Source organism: Dromiciops gliroides, chromosome 1, assembly GCF_019393635.1.
Source record: "Dromiciops gliroides isolate mDroGli1 chromosome 1, mDroGli1.pri, whole genome shotgun sequence".
Taxonomy (NCBI): Eukaryota; Metazoa; Chordata; class Mammalia; order Microbiotheria; family Microbiotheriidae; genus Dromiciops; species Dromiciops gliroides.
This window is the reverse complement of record NC_057861.1, coordinates 656,066,043-656,083,160: the sequence shown is the minus strand read 5'-3', so window position 1 is coordinate 656,083,160 and position 17,118 is coordinate 656,066,043. Positions and strand designations below refer to the sequence as shown.

Here is a 17,118-nt window from a genome sequence, read left to right as displayed (position 1 = left end):
ACTGATACATAATGAGAGGTTAGTAGATTTTTTTCCTATTCACTCATTAATATATAATGAATGGTTTTAATTAACATTTTATAATTGATTAATTTTAATTATTGAGCTATTCCAATATTTATACTTGCCACGGCTCTTTCACTACATATTTACCATAGGTTTCATTGTAAACAGTAGGTGCTTAATTGGTGTTTGTTGAATTTGACTATAAGGAACTTAAATTGTACATACTCTTGCATGATCCTATGTCAGTTTATTGTTTTAATCCAAACAAAACTGACTAGCAATATTCAGAAATAAAAACTCTAACCCCCTTATACAAAGGTAGCATGTTATAGCAGATATAGCATCAGCCTCAAAAGGAGAAAGTCATGGCTCTTTTTCCTAAATAGATCATAACAAAGGGAAAAGGACCCACATATACAAAAATATTTATAGCTGCTCTTTTTATGGTGGCAAGGAATTGGAAATTGAGGGACTGCCCATCAATTGGGGAATGGCTGAACAAGTTGTGGTATATGAATGTAATGGAATACTATTGTTCTGTAAAAATGATGAACAAGAAGATTTTAGAGAAACATGGGAGGACTTGCATGAACTGATAATGAGTGAGATGAGCAGAACCAGGAGAACATTGCACACAGTATCATCAACATTATGTGTTGATCAACTCTGATAGACTTGATTCTTCTCAGCAATACAACGGTCTAAGATAATTTCAAAAGACTCATGATGGAAAATGCTCTCCAAATCCAGAAAAAAAAGAACTGTGGAAGCTAGATACAGATTGAACCATACTATTTCTATTGTTTTTGTTGTTGTTGTTTTTCCTTTTTGAGGTTTTTCCTTTTTGCTCTCATTCTTCTTTCAAAGCATGACTAATATAGAAATATGTTTAATGTGATTGTACGGATATAACCTATATCAGATTACTTGCTGTCTTGGGGAGGACAGAGGGAGGGGAGGGAGGGAGAAAAATTTGAAACTAGAAATCTTATAAAAACAAATGTTGAAATCTATCTCAACATGTAACTGGAAAATAATAAAATACTTTTATGAAAAAATATTTATATGTGTGAGTCAACTTAGTTGTAGAAAATGTCATCCCAACACTTTTCAAGTTTCTTTTACCACCATTATTTTTAATATTCCAAATTAACAATATTCACAAAAATTCTAAACCTTCAGTGGATCTGTGAGCTCACCAATGAAGATATGACATTCAACAAGGCAGATTTCTACCCAGAGGTGACTACCTATTCTGAATGATTCTCATGAGATTGCCACAGGGAGTTCACCTAACATGTTAGGGATCATCACATTCTTCTGACATTGTAAGTCTTACTGTTGCTTCTCACTTTTCTTCCATGACTAGCCCATAATCTTTTTTTGGGGGGGGGGGGAGGGTTACTTTTAGGTAATATTCCAAAAACCTTAGAAAACTGAAGTTTGGATTCCAAAGCTTTCATTTCTATTTCAGAATCTTCTTATTATATTTAAGACAAACTAATGAGACACTATGAAGTGGCTTAACATGTTAGGCACATTAAATTCACCTTTTATACGGCTGTCACATGATAGCAAATATTCAATATATTTACATTATACAGAATTATGTATGGGATAGATAAATCTTCACTCCTGTATAGAGTATAACCAACTACATATTACACAGAAGGTACTATTGATTAACTCTAGTATAGAGGAGACATCTTTTATAGCTATGGTCAATGGATGAATTCTTAAAACAAAGGACAGAATTAATTACAAAAGATAAAACAGACGATTCAAATCAGGTAAATTTTTCAAAAAATGCTTTTGCAGAAATTAGATGAGTGCAGAAAGACCAAGAAAAAAAGAATCCAAGTAGAAAAATATCTTTGTATCACATATTTCTGATAAAAGTCTAATGTCCAAGATTTTTAGTGAATTGACACAGATAAGACATGTTGCCTAACAGATAAAAGACCAAAATTTATGAATGTTTTTTAAAAGAAATGCAAGAAAAAACACATAAATGTGCCAAGTTACTACTAATGAGAAAAATGCAAATTAAAATAACAACTTTCATCTCAAAAAAGGCAATAGAAGAGAGAAATAGTAAATGTTGGAGGGGCTATGAGAAGGTAGAAACAATAAATATACTTTAAGGAGAGATGTGCATTGGTTTAACCATTCTTGAAAATATTTTGGAATTGAATAAGAAAAGCACTAAACTAATTGCACCCTTTAAGTCATTATTGGATATGTATACCCGGTTGTCATCAAAGACAGAGTGAAAGGAACCAAATATTTGAAAATATTCATAGTAGCATATTTTGTAGTAGCAACATTTTGGAAGCAAAATGGGTGCCAAATGGACTGGGGATTGCCTAAATAAATCAATTATTGTGCTCTTTGAATGAAATATTGCACTGTAACAAAAAAAAACCCATACCAAATAAAAGGATTTCAGAGAAACAGAAAAAAATATATGTATTATTGGAGAATGAAAATAACAGTATCAGGAGATTATCAGGCAGTGTGGTACTGTGGAAAGAGCAGTAGCTTTGGAGTCAGGAGACTGGGACCCAAATCTTGGATCTACTATAATATTCAACAAGTTATTTAATCTCTCTGGGTCTTAGTTTTTTCACTTATAAAATAAAAGTTTAGGCTAGCTGAGCTCTCAGGTCCCTTCTAGCTCAAAATCTATGTTTTTATGATTCTAATGTAAAAGAAAACGATACCAAAAGACAGGTAAAGTCAGATAAAGGAACATATTGCCCTCCACTTATTAGAAAAGTGGATGACTCTAGTTATGGGAAAGACTTCATATACACTGTCAGTTCATTTTAGTTAGCTATTTTCATTGTTATAAAAGAGTGGACTCAATGTTGAAGAGAATGAATGAATTAAAAAAACAAAAGACAACTGTAAAATGAACAAATAGGAACCTAAGTACTAAAAATACATTTACATAAAATATTCAATATTTTATTTTTCTTGTCCTCAAGTGAAAATTAGAGAAAGAAATTACAGGGAGTAAAAAAGTTCTTTCTCTTACTGTAACACTTTATCTTACAATTCTCCAGCCAACAAGTAATTGAATACTCAATAAGGGAAAGACTAGGTGAATTGGAGAGGAATATATGGGGGTTTCCATAAACCCATGAAAAAAAAGTGTTGTAGATTTGATGAACTAAAGACTCAGGACTTACCTGACATAAACCACTAATGCACATGTCCAGTGATTCTGTGTAGCATCGTGTACCATCTAAAACTTTAGGGGCTAATTCAACAACAAGGCTGGTCCCTTTGGCCTGGCACTTCAAAGAACATGGGTTGTCAGGGTCATTCGATATAGGTAGCCATTCGTAAAATTGGCCATGATACTTGACATCATTATGAGCAGAGCACTGCTGGGCCCGAAAATCTCCTGCTTCTGGAGGGCAGTCCTAGAGAGGCAAGAGGAAGAGCAAAGGTTTAGGAATATATTCCAGACTAGTAAAAATTTGGGGTCATCCTTGTTCTTATAAAAATGTTGCAGCTGTTTGGCCTTTATAAAGTACAAATAGAACAAAACAAGGTCACTGGTCAATACAGGTTGAACTTTCCCATTCTCATGAGAGAGATGATAGGATTATTTGGTTCTTGGAAAGGAGTAGTAGGGATTCTGGAGATTAACTTGTCATTTCTCATAACTGGGCTATGTATGAAAAGTACAGAAACATGGAGTAAGAGGTAAGGGAATAAAACAAGGAATACCCCCCTACACACACACACACACACACACACACACACAGTTGGTTGTAAAAATACATCAAATTCAATAGGGAAATAAATAGGGATAAGTTGAGGGAGAATAATACTGAGGAAGTAATTGTTTGCATGGAACACAAAGCTCTTGATGCTAAAGGGGAAAATCAGAGGAAAGAAAAAAGAAAAGTACTAGACCCTGAGTGGGTACTTTAGATTGCCCCTTAGATAACTGAGTAGGGACTGAACACATCATGGTATATGAATATGAAGGAAATTATTCCACCATAAGAGATGACATAACATACTGCTTCAGAGAATCCTGGATAGTATGAATTGACAGAGGGAAGTTAGCAGAATCAGAACAATTTATATAAGAACAGAAACGGTGTATAAGAAAAAAAATCTTTGAAAGACTTACTAATTCTAAACAATGAAATGACTAAGCATGCCTCCAAAAGACCTATGATGGAGTATGTTAGCTTGTAATTTTGATCTGGGATTTTTCTTGCTGAATTCTTATAATAATGTGCACTTTGGACTGCATCTCTAATCATTGTTTTCTCTAAGTGACAGTAGTGGGTAGCTGTACATAAACAACCTCTTGAGAGAGGAGTGATGGACTCAAGATGCAGAGATATAAATTTCTTGACATAGTCATAATGCAGATTTGTTATGACTATACTTATTTGTTACAAGGGCTTGTTTCTTCTTTCCTTTCCTCTCACTCATTTTCCCACCTTCTCTTCCTTCCTCCTTTTCTTCTTCCCTTTCTCTTGGTTTTTAATTTGGACTGGCTTAGCAATAGTGATGCACCCACCCACCAGAAAAAGAGGGTCATTGTAATGTTTTTAAAATGCACATTTAGACATCAGAAGAAATTCAGATGAAAGCATAGAGAAATGGGATAGTTTTGAAAGAAACATGCAGAATTTATTATATATTTTAAAAATATTAGCAGTACAGAGGTTCAATTTTTCATATAAAATCTTTTCTTTTCCTTCTTCTATAAGTGTTTTTACAAAAAACTTCACACAAATAGAGACAGATCTAAACAACTAGAGAAATATTAATTGTTCATGAGTAGGCCAAGCCAATATAATAAAAATGACAATGCTACCAAAATTAATTTACTTATTTAGTGCCATACCAATAAAATGCCAAAGAATTATTTTTTTGAGTTAGAATAAATAATAACAAAATTCACCTGGAGGAACAAGAGGTCAAGAATATCAAGGGAATCAATGAAAAAAACTAAAGAGAGGTAGCCTAGCAGTATCAGATCTCAAACTATACTACAAAGTAGTAATCATCAAAATTATCTGCAACTGGAGTAAAAAAAATTGACTGTTTAGTCAATGGAATAAATTAAGTGCATAATATACCAATGTAATGACCACATTAACTTACTGTTTGATAAACCCAAAGATCCCAGCTGTTAGAGCAAGAACTCACCATTTGGCAAAAACTGCTGGGAAAACTAGAAAACATTTTGGCAGCAACTAGGCATAGATTAACATATCACATTGTATACCAAAATGAGCGCAAAATGAGTACATGATTTAGACATAAAGGATGATATTATAAGCAAATTAGAACATGAGAAAAAATACCTATCAGACCTATGGATAATGCAAAAGTTTATGAGCAAAAAGATAAAGGATCATGGGAAGTAAAATGGATAATATTGATGACATTAAATGTAAAAGGTTTTGCACAAACAAAACCAATGCAGGCAAAATTAGAAGAGAAAAAGAAACTGGGGGGAAGGGGTTACATCAAATTTCTCTGATAAAGGTCTCATTTCTCACATATATAAGGAATTGAGCCAAATATGTAAAAATATTGGTATATGGGGTATCTGGTATATGGCGTTTCTTTTTTTTCTGAAATTTACTTTGCATTTAAGTGACAACTACTAGAATTTTAAACTAAATTAATTAAAATAAGAGCTATTCTCTAATTGATAAGTTGTCAATGAACATGAATAGGCAGTTTTCAGAAGAAAGCAAAGCTAAAAAGAGTTCATCTAAAAAATCAATGTTATTAATAATTAGACAAATGCAAACAAAACAACTCAAATACAGACCTCAAAACCATTATATTGGCTAAAGTGAAAGAAAAGGAAAATGACAAATTCTGAAGGGGATGTGGAAAAACAGGCACACTAATGCATTGTTAGTGGAGCTATGAACTGGTCCAACCATTCTGGAAAACAATTTGGAACTATACTTAAAAAGGTCTTTGACCAGCAATATTGCTATTAAGTCCATACCCTAAAGAGATCAAAGAAAAAGGATCCATAAATACAAAAAATATTTGTAGCAACTCTTTTTTTTCATGGTGGCAAAGATTTGGAAATTGTGTGTATCCTTATCAATGAGGGAAATGGTTCAATGAGTTGTGGTATATGACTCTGAGTGGAGAATGAAGCATATTTTGTTTCTATATTAATTTTTCTTGTTTTTCAAAGCAACTTGGCTAATATGGAAATGTTTTGCATGACTTCATATGTATAATGGGTATCATATGAGGGTAGTGGAGTGGGCAGAGAGAGGGAGAGAATTTGGACTTGAGAATAAGAATTTTTTAAAAATTTAAATGTAATCTTATTTTTGTGTTCTTTTTTGTGTGTGGAAATGTTCTTTTTTGGTGTTTTAATTCAGACTATTCTTTTTAAAGGGAAGTGATGAAGGGGGTGTTAGAGGTCCTTTGTTTGGGAAATCAGAGAAGAAAAATTGGGAAAAGATAAGCTGTCTTACTTTAGCCTTCCTTTGCAGTACTGATTAGAGCAGACAAAGATGTGTCTGGCACTTAGGTGACATTCAGGAAAATCTGAAATTTGCCCACTGCATTTAATTAACAGAAGGTTAGGAAATCATAGAAATCACAGGATAATAAATTTAGTGGCTATGAGTTTGGTGGGTTGTGCTGGAAGGGGAAAGGAGAGGAGTTATGCATTTCAACAGCAAAGAAATCCTGATGACTAATGTTGAATGCTTCCTTCTAATAAGCAGAGAGTTAGTGTACTATTAGGTACAGATTGAACCATAAATTATTAAACTAAGCCAATGTGTTGGTTTGCTTTGTTTATCTACCTTCTTCTTTACTCTGGGGTAAGCTTCTATTTAGGGGAGTGGGTAAAAGGGGTCACTGTAAAGAGATAGTGATGTTGAAGGTGGGGGAGAAGCAAAGGAAAAAAAAAGAATGGCTGCCAAAAAAAATGGATTGGACTAGATGACCTTTGAAGTTTTACTCTGCTCTATGTCTATGATTATAAAGAAAGGGTCATTCTGATAGCTCTGGTATGTGTGGCTTCCTTTTTCCTGAAATTTACTTGGTATTTAAATGACAACTTCCAGAATATTAATGTTGTAAAGAAATCCCATGCTTTTTCTAATATTCTACTTAATAGTTTATCATTTATCAAGTAGCTGATTCCTTTTTAGGCAAGGCAAGCATATAATTTCAAAGATCTTGTGCTCTTGGTGTTTATGTGTGCTTTCCACTAAAATTCTCTTCCAGTGGTTCGGTGAAGCTTAAATCTAAAACTGATGGCTATGCCAGCGAAGTACAAGCTATGACAGAACCTATCAAGCTGGAAAGTCTTCAAGTAAAGGTTCTGCAATAGAATCTATGTTTGTCTGTCACCTGAGGATCAGGCCAGCTAAGTTCAGAGAGGCTCATCACCACATGATGAATTTTTTCAGGCATAGCAAATCATTAAATTCATCTATTATGGCAAAGAGGGATTTTTGATGTGGGCCAACTGAAGGAGGACTGATGCCAGTGAAGTCATGGATGCCTGAAGTATTACATCTGCACCCAAAGTATTGAAGCACAGGTATGAAGACAAAGAATACCACGTGAAGATTATTCATGGTTGGGAAATAAATTGAGTGGTGAGGCTTGAATGATTTTGCATATGGCTTTGAAATGTTCAAACGAAATATTTGAAATACTTGGTTCTTACATGAGCTATAATAATACAGGACAGTGGTTTTTATAATTATGATATTGTTAATAATGATATTGAGATCAATGTCTGGCATTTACAGGCCACTTTTCATCCTAAGATTTCACAAGGCGTTTTATTACTTATCCATACAACAGTGATGGGTGAGGTCATGTCTAAATACATGAGGTAAAGTAGAGAATTCATGCAATTATTTGGATCAAGCAGATTCCAAGCCTCTCAATACTTTTGCCTCAATTATCTGGAAATGGCAATGAACCAATTAAAAGGTGATGCAAGCAGTTGATTTTGCTTTTCATCCAAGAAGTAAGGATAAAAACTAAGAGACCACATAGTATACAGTAGAGATCATTTTCTGAATTCTTCTGTCTATGAGAGCAGAGTCAGGTTTAATCACTGGATTCAATGCAATGCAGAGTGCCAAATCAGATCCTTCTGTTTGCTTCAGCCACCCTGCTTTGTAGCTTTATTAAAATGCGTGCACGCACACACACACACACACACACGTGTATATTTGTGTGTGTGTGTAGACAGAAATCCTTCTCCTCCCCCAAGCAGCATCCCCAGAGCTGAAAGCCTTATCTACTTAAGTAAACTTAAACCGTTCCACAGAATTTGTTGACTGCTTTGAATCTGACAACAAATTAAATAAATATGGATCAAATGTAACAACTTTACAGGATACTAAAGATGACAAAGTTGAAATGCTAATACTTTTAGACTTTCACTTTTGTGACAAAAGCAGTAAAACAGCCTAAAAGAAAGTATGAGAGGATCAGTATACAAAGAAATGCACGTTTGCACCTCACATGTGGTTTTGGGGAATGCCCTGTTTCATTCTTTATGAACTTTGAGGATCACAGTGCCTGAGAAGACCTTTTCTCCTTTGCAATATCATTATCTTTCCTTCTGTTCGTGTTTTTGCAAGGCTGGGAAAATATGTTTTGCTAAGTTGAGAATGCACTTAAAACCTGGAGTTCAGAGTTTAAAACTGAACTCGAACCTTTGTAATGTTTGAGTTTATTTGTACTTGGCAAAATGCAACTTCCTGTTTTAAGAAAAAAAGACTTAAGAAGGCTTATAAAACAGGTTCAGAAAGCTTCTTGGACATCAAATAGCTCTTACAAAATAACATTTTGATGATTTAAGTGTAAATGAATCAGAAACATATGAATCAAATTTCCCTTGAAATACACATGTTTAAAAATTAAGGGAAGAAGGACTTGGCAAAAGGGAGCTTTTGTTGGACCCAAAACATCTGAAACATAGTTCAAGATAGTCGATGAACCCAAAATGCAGCTGGGTTAATTCACCAGCTGCAAACTGGAAACTCAAGCAAAGCCATGGTAGTCCATCCACACTTCCTGTTCCTCTTTTAAAAGAAGAGGAGGAAAGAAAAAGAAAGGAAGGAGAAAGGGGGTGAATGAGGGAGGTGGAGAAGAGAAAGGGTTAGACATAGAGCTTAAATAATATTACACTTGTCTTATAAGTAGCTTTGGGAAAGCTTTGTGTACAGCTTCCTAGGCACTGTCTTTTACCTCTTAGTTTACAATACATGTGTCTACTAGACATTTCCTTGGGACATGAGATGTTGTTTTCCAATAATGAATATAGGATATGGAATTATATAGAATAAGTAGAAGATGGAATTTCTACTCTCAAAGAACCTTAACGCCAGGTACACTGAGAGCATATAATAAGTAATATGGATAAATAATATTTCGATATTTACTTACTGAAGGTTTGTTGTAAGGAGTAACTTGATTCCCACAAAACAAGGGTAATGGGGATTTAAAATGATTAATTCTACTCATCTTTTGGAATGGATTGTCTCAGGATGCAGTGAGTTCCCCCTCACTGAAGGTCTTTAGTTAAAAGCTGCATATCCAGGTTACTAGTCTGATAGATATTAGGTAAAACTCTTGGTCAGGTGTGGAAGGGACCTGATGACTTCTGAGCTTGCTTCCAACTTAAATTCTGTGGTTTGCTTCTATTCTGAACTCATTTTATTGCCCTTGTGCAGAATAAAATATTCGGGTACTTACATAAAGAGACTTCTTCCCCTTTCTTAATGACCCTTTCTCCCTCCTCCCTCAGGAAAAAAAGATGTAGTTTGGCAGGATAATATATGGCATATATGCACCCAAGTGAGAAAGGTGGGGTTAGACAGAAAGCAGTGTACAACCATCAAGGAATCATCTGGACACACAATAGGCAAAGATCTGTGGGATGCCTGTGGGACAGGGACTTGGTCTAAGCTTGGGGTCATACTACTAGGAAAGGACTTCCTTTTTCTTCAGGAAAATTTAGTTTATTGAAAAGAGTAAAAAGGCCCTATAAGTGCCCCAGTTCCACCATTCCAGTAACAGTACTCCTTTTCTTTATAATTTTCAAGCACCTAATCCCAATGCTAAAGCTTCCTTCTTAAAAAAGGCAAAAACAAAGCTTGACCTTTTATTTGCCCTCACTATAATTCATAAAATCCATGGAGTCCTGCCATATATGAATCCAATTCAAAACAATTTCTGGTTAATCAACTAGCCAGTGGAAAAGATAAGATGAATCCCAGATGTCCCCTGATGATGATAGGTATATCGGATTACAGTATGGGACAAAACAAGGTCAGGCTTTTCAAAGTTTACTTAATGGATAAAATATAAAAGATTATATCAAGGTAGAAGCATTCAATGGACCTTTAAAATGGGTTTGGAAAAAATACAGTATATAATAACAAGGATAAAAGGGGTTTTCTTTTTCTTCTTTTCTACCTTGTCAAAGTGGAAATATTCCTTCCATAAGGATACACTCCCTTCCACCTCTGACTCAAGACACTTAACAGCTGGACCTATTCTGTTGACTTTGCCGTTTTATAAAACCTATTTGATGAATACCAGAGAATAAATGCCATAGTTCCACTCTGTGATTCTACTTAGAGTCAGTTAACACCTGATAACATCAAGAAAATACTGGAAAAGGAGAATAGATGAGAAAATAGCATCTCCAGACATTTAAAAGTATATCCATTTATCTTTTCACCTGCTCCCCATTTCATTCTCATAATTATAAGCTACCAGGTTTTTGTAACCACTAAATTGAAAGAACATAGATTAGGAGCTGGGAAGGGACTTAGAAGCTAACAGACCAACCACTCATATTATAGATAAGGACTTGCTCAGGATCAAACAGCTAGTAGCTATCTGATAAGATTTGAACCCTCATTGTCCTGACATCCTACTAAGTCCAATGACTTATCTGCTATAACATGGCATTTCTCTACATGAGTCTTCATAGAATCATAGGGAATTACCTAGTGAAACATCTCTCCTATTTTCTCATCCCCAAATTAACCCATACAACTAGCTCCCTTGTGACAGAAGTATGTATATTGTGGATAAGCATTTTTTATCTTGAGAAGCTCTGTTTTACCATTAAGATATCCTTTCTATAGACAAGTGAACTAAAGGGCAGCACTAATTTACCTTACTGAGGGACAGAGATGTTGATGCATTCTCAAAGGCCGTGCCAGCGGAGTACAAGCTTGGTCAAGTCCCACTGGCCAGAAAGGCAATGAGTATGGTCCGAGGGTACACTTTAATTATAATTCAAGTATCAGCTTAGCTGAGTTTGAGAAGCTCATCACCCAGTTGGCCATAAGAGAATGAATTCTGTTGGAAAGGGGAAGTGAATAAGCATTTCATATCACCTAATATGTGCCAAAGACTGGGCTAGGCCTCCAGCAACTCTCCAAAGCCACCCACTAAGTCAGAAGGGGTTTTCAATCAACATCAGTGCACTGAGTACTCATAGTAATGACCTCTGAAGGAATGATGTAGACATATAGGCAGGTTTGTACTATTAATTCTCAATTTATAGATGATAAAGATGATACTCAGAAACGTTGACATGAATGATTTGTCCTTAGTCACAACAAAGGAATGGCAGAATAGAATCCCCTGAGGTGTCTAATTCTCAGGTTTAACTAACATGTAGAAAAAGAGTAGGATGATCTTTTTTATATCAAAGGCCATTGTCTCATTGTATGTTTCATAAGACTATACTTAAGAATATATCACAATACTAAAATAAGTGTCAAAATGGGTACATGATTTAGACATAAGAGGTGATACCATAGGTAAATTAGGAGAAGAAGGAAATAGTCTACCTTTCAGATCTTTGGAAAGGAGAACAGTTTATGACCAAACAAGAGATAGAGAATATTATGAAATGCAAAATGGATGATTTTGATTACATTAAATTAAAAAGTTTTTGTACAAACAGAAGCAATGCATCCAAAATTAGAAAGAAAGCTGGGAAACAATTTTTATGGCCAGTACTTCTGATAAAGGCCTCATTTCTAAAATATATAGGGAACTAAATCAAATTTATAAGAATCCAAGTCATTCCCCAATTGAGAAATGGTCAAAGGATATGAACAGGCAGTTTTCTGATGAAGAAATCAAAGCTATCTATTGCCATATGAAAAAATGCTCCAAATCACTAATGATTAGAGAGATGCAAATTAAAACAACTCTGAAGTACCACCTGACACCTATCAGATTGGCTAATATGACAAAAAAGGAAAACAATAAATGTTGGAGAAGCTGTGGAAAAATTGAAACACTAATGCATTATTGCTGGAGCTGTGAACTGATCCAACCATTCTGGAGAGCAATTTGGAATTATGACCAAAGGTCTATAAAGTTGTGCATACCCCTTGACCCAGCAATACCACTTTTGGGTCTTTTCCCCAAAGAGATCATAAAAAAGGGAAAAGGACCCACATGTACAAAAATATTTATAGCTGCCCTTTTTGTGGTGGCAAGGAATTGGAAATTGAGTGATTGCCCATCAATTGGGGAATGGCTGAACAAGTTGTGGTATATGAATGTAATGGAATACTATTGTGCTGTAAGAAACAATGAGCAGGCAGATTTCAGAGAAACCTGGGACGACTTGCATGAACTGATGATTAGTGAGGTGAGCAGAACCAGAAGAACATTATACACATTATCATCAACATTATGTGTTGATCAACTGCGATAGACTAGATTCTTCTCACCAATCCAATGGTACAAGAAAGCTCCAAAGGAATCATTATGGAAAAGGCTCTCCAAATCCAGAAATAAAAAAGGAACTATGGAATATGGATGCTGAGTGGACCGTACTATTTCTTTTGGTTTTGGTGCTACTGTTTTTCTTTATTGAGGTTTTTCCTTTTGGCTCTGATTCTTCTCTCATAACATGACTAATGCAGAAATATGTTTAATGTTATTTTTTATACACACACACACACACACACACACACACACACACACACATACATATAACCTATATCAGATTACCTGCTGTCTAGGTGAGGGGGGAGGGAGGGGAGGGAAGGAGATAAATTGGAAATTGGAAATCTTATCTAATGTTAAAAACTAAAAATAAATAAATATTTTTTTAAAAGAAGAAAAGATATAAAAAAAGAATGTATCTCAAATGCTATTTAGTTTTCACTGTATGATGACCTGGTAGCAACTGAATTTTCCACATAGTGTTTGGTCCTGTAATACTCCATAATATTTACATGGAGGGATGCAAAGTGAAGTAAGTAGAGCCAGGAAAACAATGTGTGTGACAATTTACAATAATGTTAATCAGAGGTGTTAAACATGTAAGACTCCTGAGTGTAGTTTGAATCTTATTTAAAATGTAATTGTGAAATATTAAGCAGAATAAATAAAAAGAGAACATAGATAATAGCAATATGTGATATTCTGGGTCAATATGAAGCCCCTAAGGATCTTTACCTATGCTTTAGTGGCCCCCACTTCTATTTGAGTTTGACATCATTGATGTAAATGGAAAGAACAACAAGCACAGAACAATAAAAATTAATTCTGAGAAAGTATAAAGAATATTATTGGTCCCAAAGAAGGGATATGAGAATATACTTTCCATTCATCTCTCCAGTCCTTTGAAGAGGTGGGGGTGGGGGTGGGAGGGGAGTGAAGGTCCATGGATATAGACCAAAGAATATATTGTCAGATTTTTCAACATAATGATTGGTGTTAATATGTTTTTTCTCCTTTACCTCTTTGCCTTGTTTTCTCTTTGTAAAAAAAAATTGTTATAGGTGGTGGCTTACTGGGAAAGAGAAAGGAAGATTTAAGGGAAAATTCAGGTGATATTAAAAACAAGGGATATCAATAAAATCTGTTATAAACAAAAAGACATTATATCACTGTCTGGAAAAATAAAATCTATTCAGCCAAATCCTTTATATTTTATAGGTTAATGGGCTTTGGAGCTAGAAGGTGCCTCAGAAATAATTTAATCTTAAGTCCACAGAAGTAAGGCAATTTGCCCAAGTTCACACAGGTGGTAAGTAACATAGCTGCAATGCCAGTGCAGGTGCCCATATCCCTGCATTGCAGAAATGAAGATTCTCTGACTCTACCTTTAGTGATCATTCCATATCATCATCATTTTATATAAGAAAGTCAAGCTGCAATTTATGCCCATTTTCTAAATAAAAAGTTGATTGAAATTTCCCACTCCATAAACACACACATGGGTATGTACATACACACATTTATGTCATATAAATTTAATGGAGAAGTAGTTAAGAAACAGAGAATCTTAGTTGAAATTATTTATAATTGTAAAAGCAGCTTTTATTGTTCAAATCAGACAATGTGCAGGGCTAATGTCAAGATACCAAGCTTCATTTCAAAAACTTCTGGTCTGCAATATCCAGTAAATAATGTTTGCAATACTAAGAAACATCAACATCATCTAAACTATGGATTTAAGAGCCTATTTGTGCAGGGCTGTGGTAGCTGCTGTGCAGTGAAAATACGCAGACATGGTCCCTGCCCTGTCTAGACAGGCTATATAGAGACAATCCTATTATACTGTAAGATCCATTATACTGTAAGTCTCCAACAGATTACTTTGAGGACAAGAAAGAAAAGACATTGACCCTAAGTGGTTATGTCACCTTTAGGTAAAGCTCATTCAGTTCAGTTTCAGTTTAATGTATACGCACTACTAGATCTAAGGTACGATGCTGGAGGTTGAGAAGATGTATGTATGAAGGACAAAAACAGACAATTCCTACCCATCAGATCACATACATTCTACTGGGGAATCCAATATGAACACAGATAGATCAATATGAGGTAGTTGAAGACAAGAGACCATTGATGACTGGGAATCATGGCAAGCTTCACAGAAGAGGTGAGACTTGAGTTGAAGGTAGACAAGATAACAATTCTGCAAGTTGGAGATGAAGAAGGAGTCAATTCCAGGCATGGAGGATGGTTTGTAGGACCACACAGAGGCAGGAGATGTCATGTGGAATTCGAGAGAACAGAGTAGTTTGGTCTGGCTGGATTGTAGAGTCAGTACATGAAGGAAGTAATAAGAAATACTTTCATAAAGGTGGGTTGGAATTCAGCCTTAATCTTCCCCTTCCTTTTCCTGGACACCATAATTACATGACCTCTGGATCCTGAGGCAGCACAGGGCAAGGGAAACTGTACTGTACTATCTCTAGATCTCAGCTTTGCTCCTTGCTATGTATGTGACCCTAAGCAAATCATATTCACTCTAAGGACCCTAATTTCCCCTCCCCAATGGCAATAGGACTAAATGATTTCAAAACTCCCAGCTACAAATCTTCTGATCCTACTCAATCTTTTGTAACAATTCTCATTCTTGTTCTTTCTTCCCTCCCTCCTTTCTTACTTTCCTTCCTTCCTTCCTTTCTTCCTCTCCTTCCATCCCTCCCTCTTCCTTCTTACTTTTTCCTTCCTTCCTTCCTTCCATCCTTCCTCGTTTCCTTTGTTCCCTCCTCCCTTCCTCCCTCCCTCCCTTCCTCCCTTTCTTCCCTTTGAAATAAAAGATATCTTAGGATAAAACCAGTGAATACATCTCCACTTTGGGGCCTGAAGGTATATTCGATTAATAGTGGTTAAATGACTTCCCCTGCCCCACCTCTGCATGTCTCATTGATTCGCTTCGATTTTCAGTGAGTCTTTTGTGTCTACTGAGGAAATATATAGTACAACCATATTAAAAATAGCCAAGTATTTCACTGTGCTCATTAGAGACCCTATATTAGAGGTTGAAAATATATGACACCATAAATGATCAACCCCGCTCTAGTACAGTAATGCCATATTACCTGCAGCCCCTACTGGTTCTGAATGTCTCTAGCAAAAGCCTTCCACTAAGGTACTCTGAGAACGGTCTAAATAAGATCATTCAAACAGTCTGCTTTAAAAGTTTATGCTTTCCTCTGGGCAATATTAATTTAATTGCTCGATTTTCCCCCTCAGAGCAAAATATACTTTTCAACATTGATGCTAAGTAGATATTTTTAGGCTTGGTTGCTTTTAACTGTCTCTCCCCACCCCCAGATTGTTAATTTCCAATCTTTCTTCATACATTTGTTACTTTAGTTTTTTAATTATTTATTTTCCTAGGCTTAAATATTTTCCATTTTATCAGTATCCCTTCTTAAATCAACTCTTAGAGGCTTCTGGATATCTGGAATTTAAAAGTTAAAATATGACAGCTATTTTAGGTAATCCCTCCAAATGTAACATAAAGGAGGGATAGCTTTATGTTTTGCTTTTTAAAAGAACTAGTGGGTTTTTATTTGAAGTGGTAATCTGCAATTGTCTCAGTAACGTTGCATGCTATTTCATTTTATAAGCATATACTTATAAAGCTTATTGTTTGCTGAATGCATTTGCCAAAATATTTGGGGGAGAGAGTCAAGTTACGGGAAGGGCTAGTATATGGGAGACATTTTGGCAAATAAGTACTTGCTAAACAGTTACTACTGCTTAGCTCTGATGCAGAATAAGTTTCTAAGAAGTCTCTGTTTACAAATGGGAAAATGGAATAAACTTGATGGATTGCAAAGAAGACTAAGTATGGAGACTGCAGTTGTCTCTTGAAACATGTGGTGCTTTTGTCAGTCACTCAAAATGAAAATTGGAATGGACATTGTCTGGAGCAATTCAAAGATAAACATAATGTTAGACAAGTTGAAGAAGGTTCCAGCGACTCTCTTTACCTCCCACCCTTCCTGATCTATGACAAACCTCCTAATGTTATCCTGCAATCTTGATCTGGGATTTTTCTTGCTGAATCCTCATAAGAATGTGCACTTTGGACTGTATCTACCCATTGTTTTCTCTAAGTGACAGGAGTGGGTAGCTGTGCATGAAGAAAAATTTCTCCAAGTATACCTTTCATCTGGCAAACCTTGCCCAGGCTTTTGTCCAGCAATGCAGAGATAGATGGCTGATTGCAGTGGAGGAGGGGGAGAAGAGGAATGATCCTGTGGGTGGTGGTGGGGTTGGACATGGGGGAGGCCAAGTAAGGCATCGAGTTTGAGGAGGAGG

General features: G+C 35.5%; 1 protein-coding gene across 2 annotated transcripts in view; it reads right to left on the bottom strand.

Annotated features, from left to right (window-relative positions):
- ADAMTSL1 (ADAMTS like 1) overlaps positions 1–17,118 on the bottom strand; it is a 1,070,304-nt gene that overhangs the window by 293,173 nt on the left and 760,013 nt on the right. For both annotated transcript variants that reach the window (XM_043978110.1, XM_043978111.1), the window contains one exon: positions 3,201–3,437. In XM_043978110.1, the coding sequence (XP_043834045.1) occupies positions 3,201–3,437 (237 nt within the window). The remainder of the gene's footprint in view (positions 1–3,200; positions 3,438–17,118) is intronic.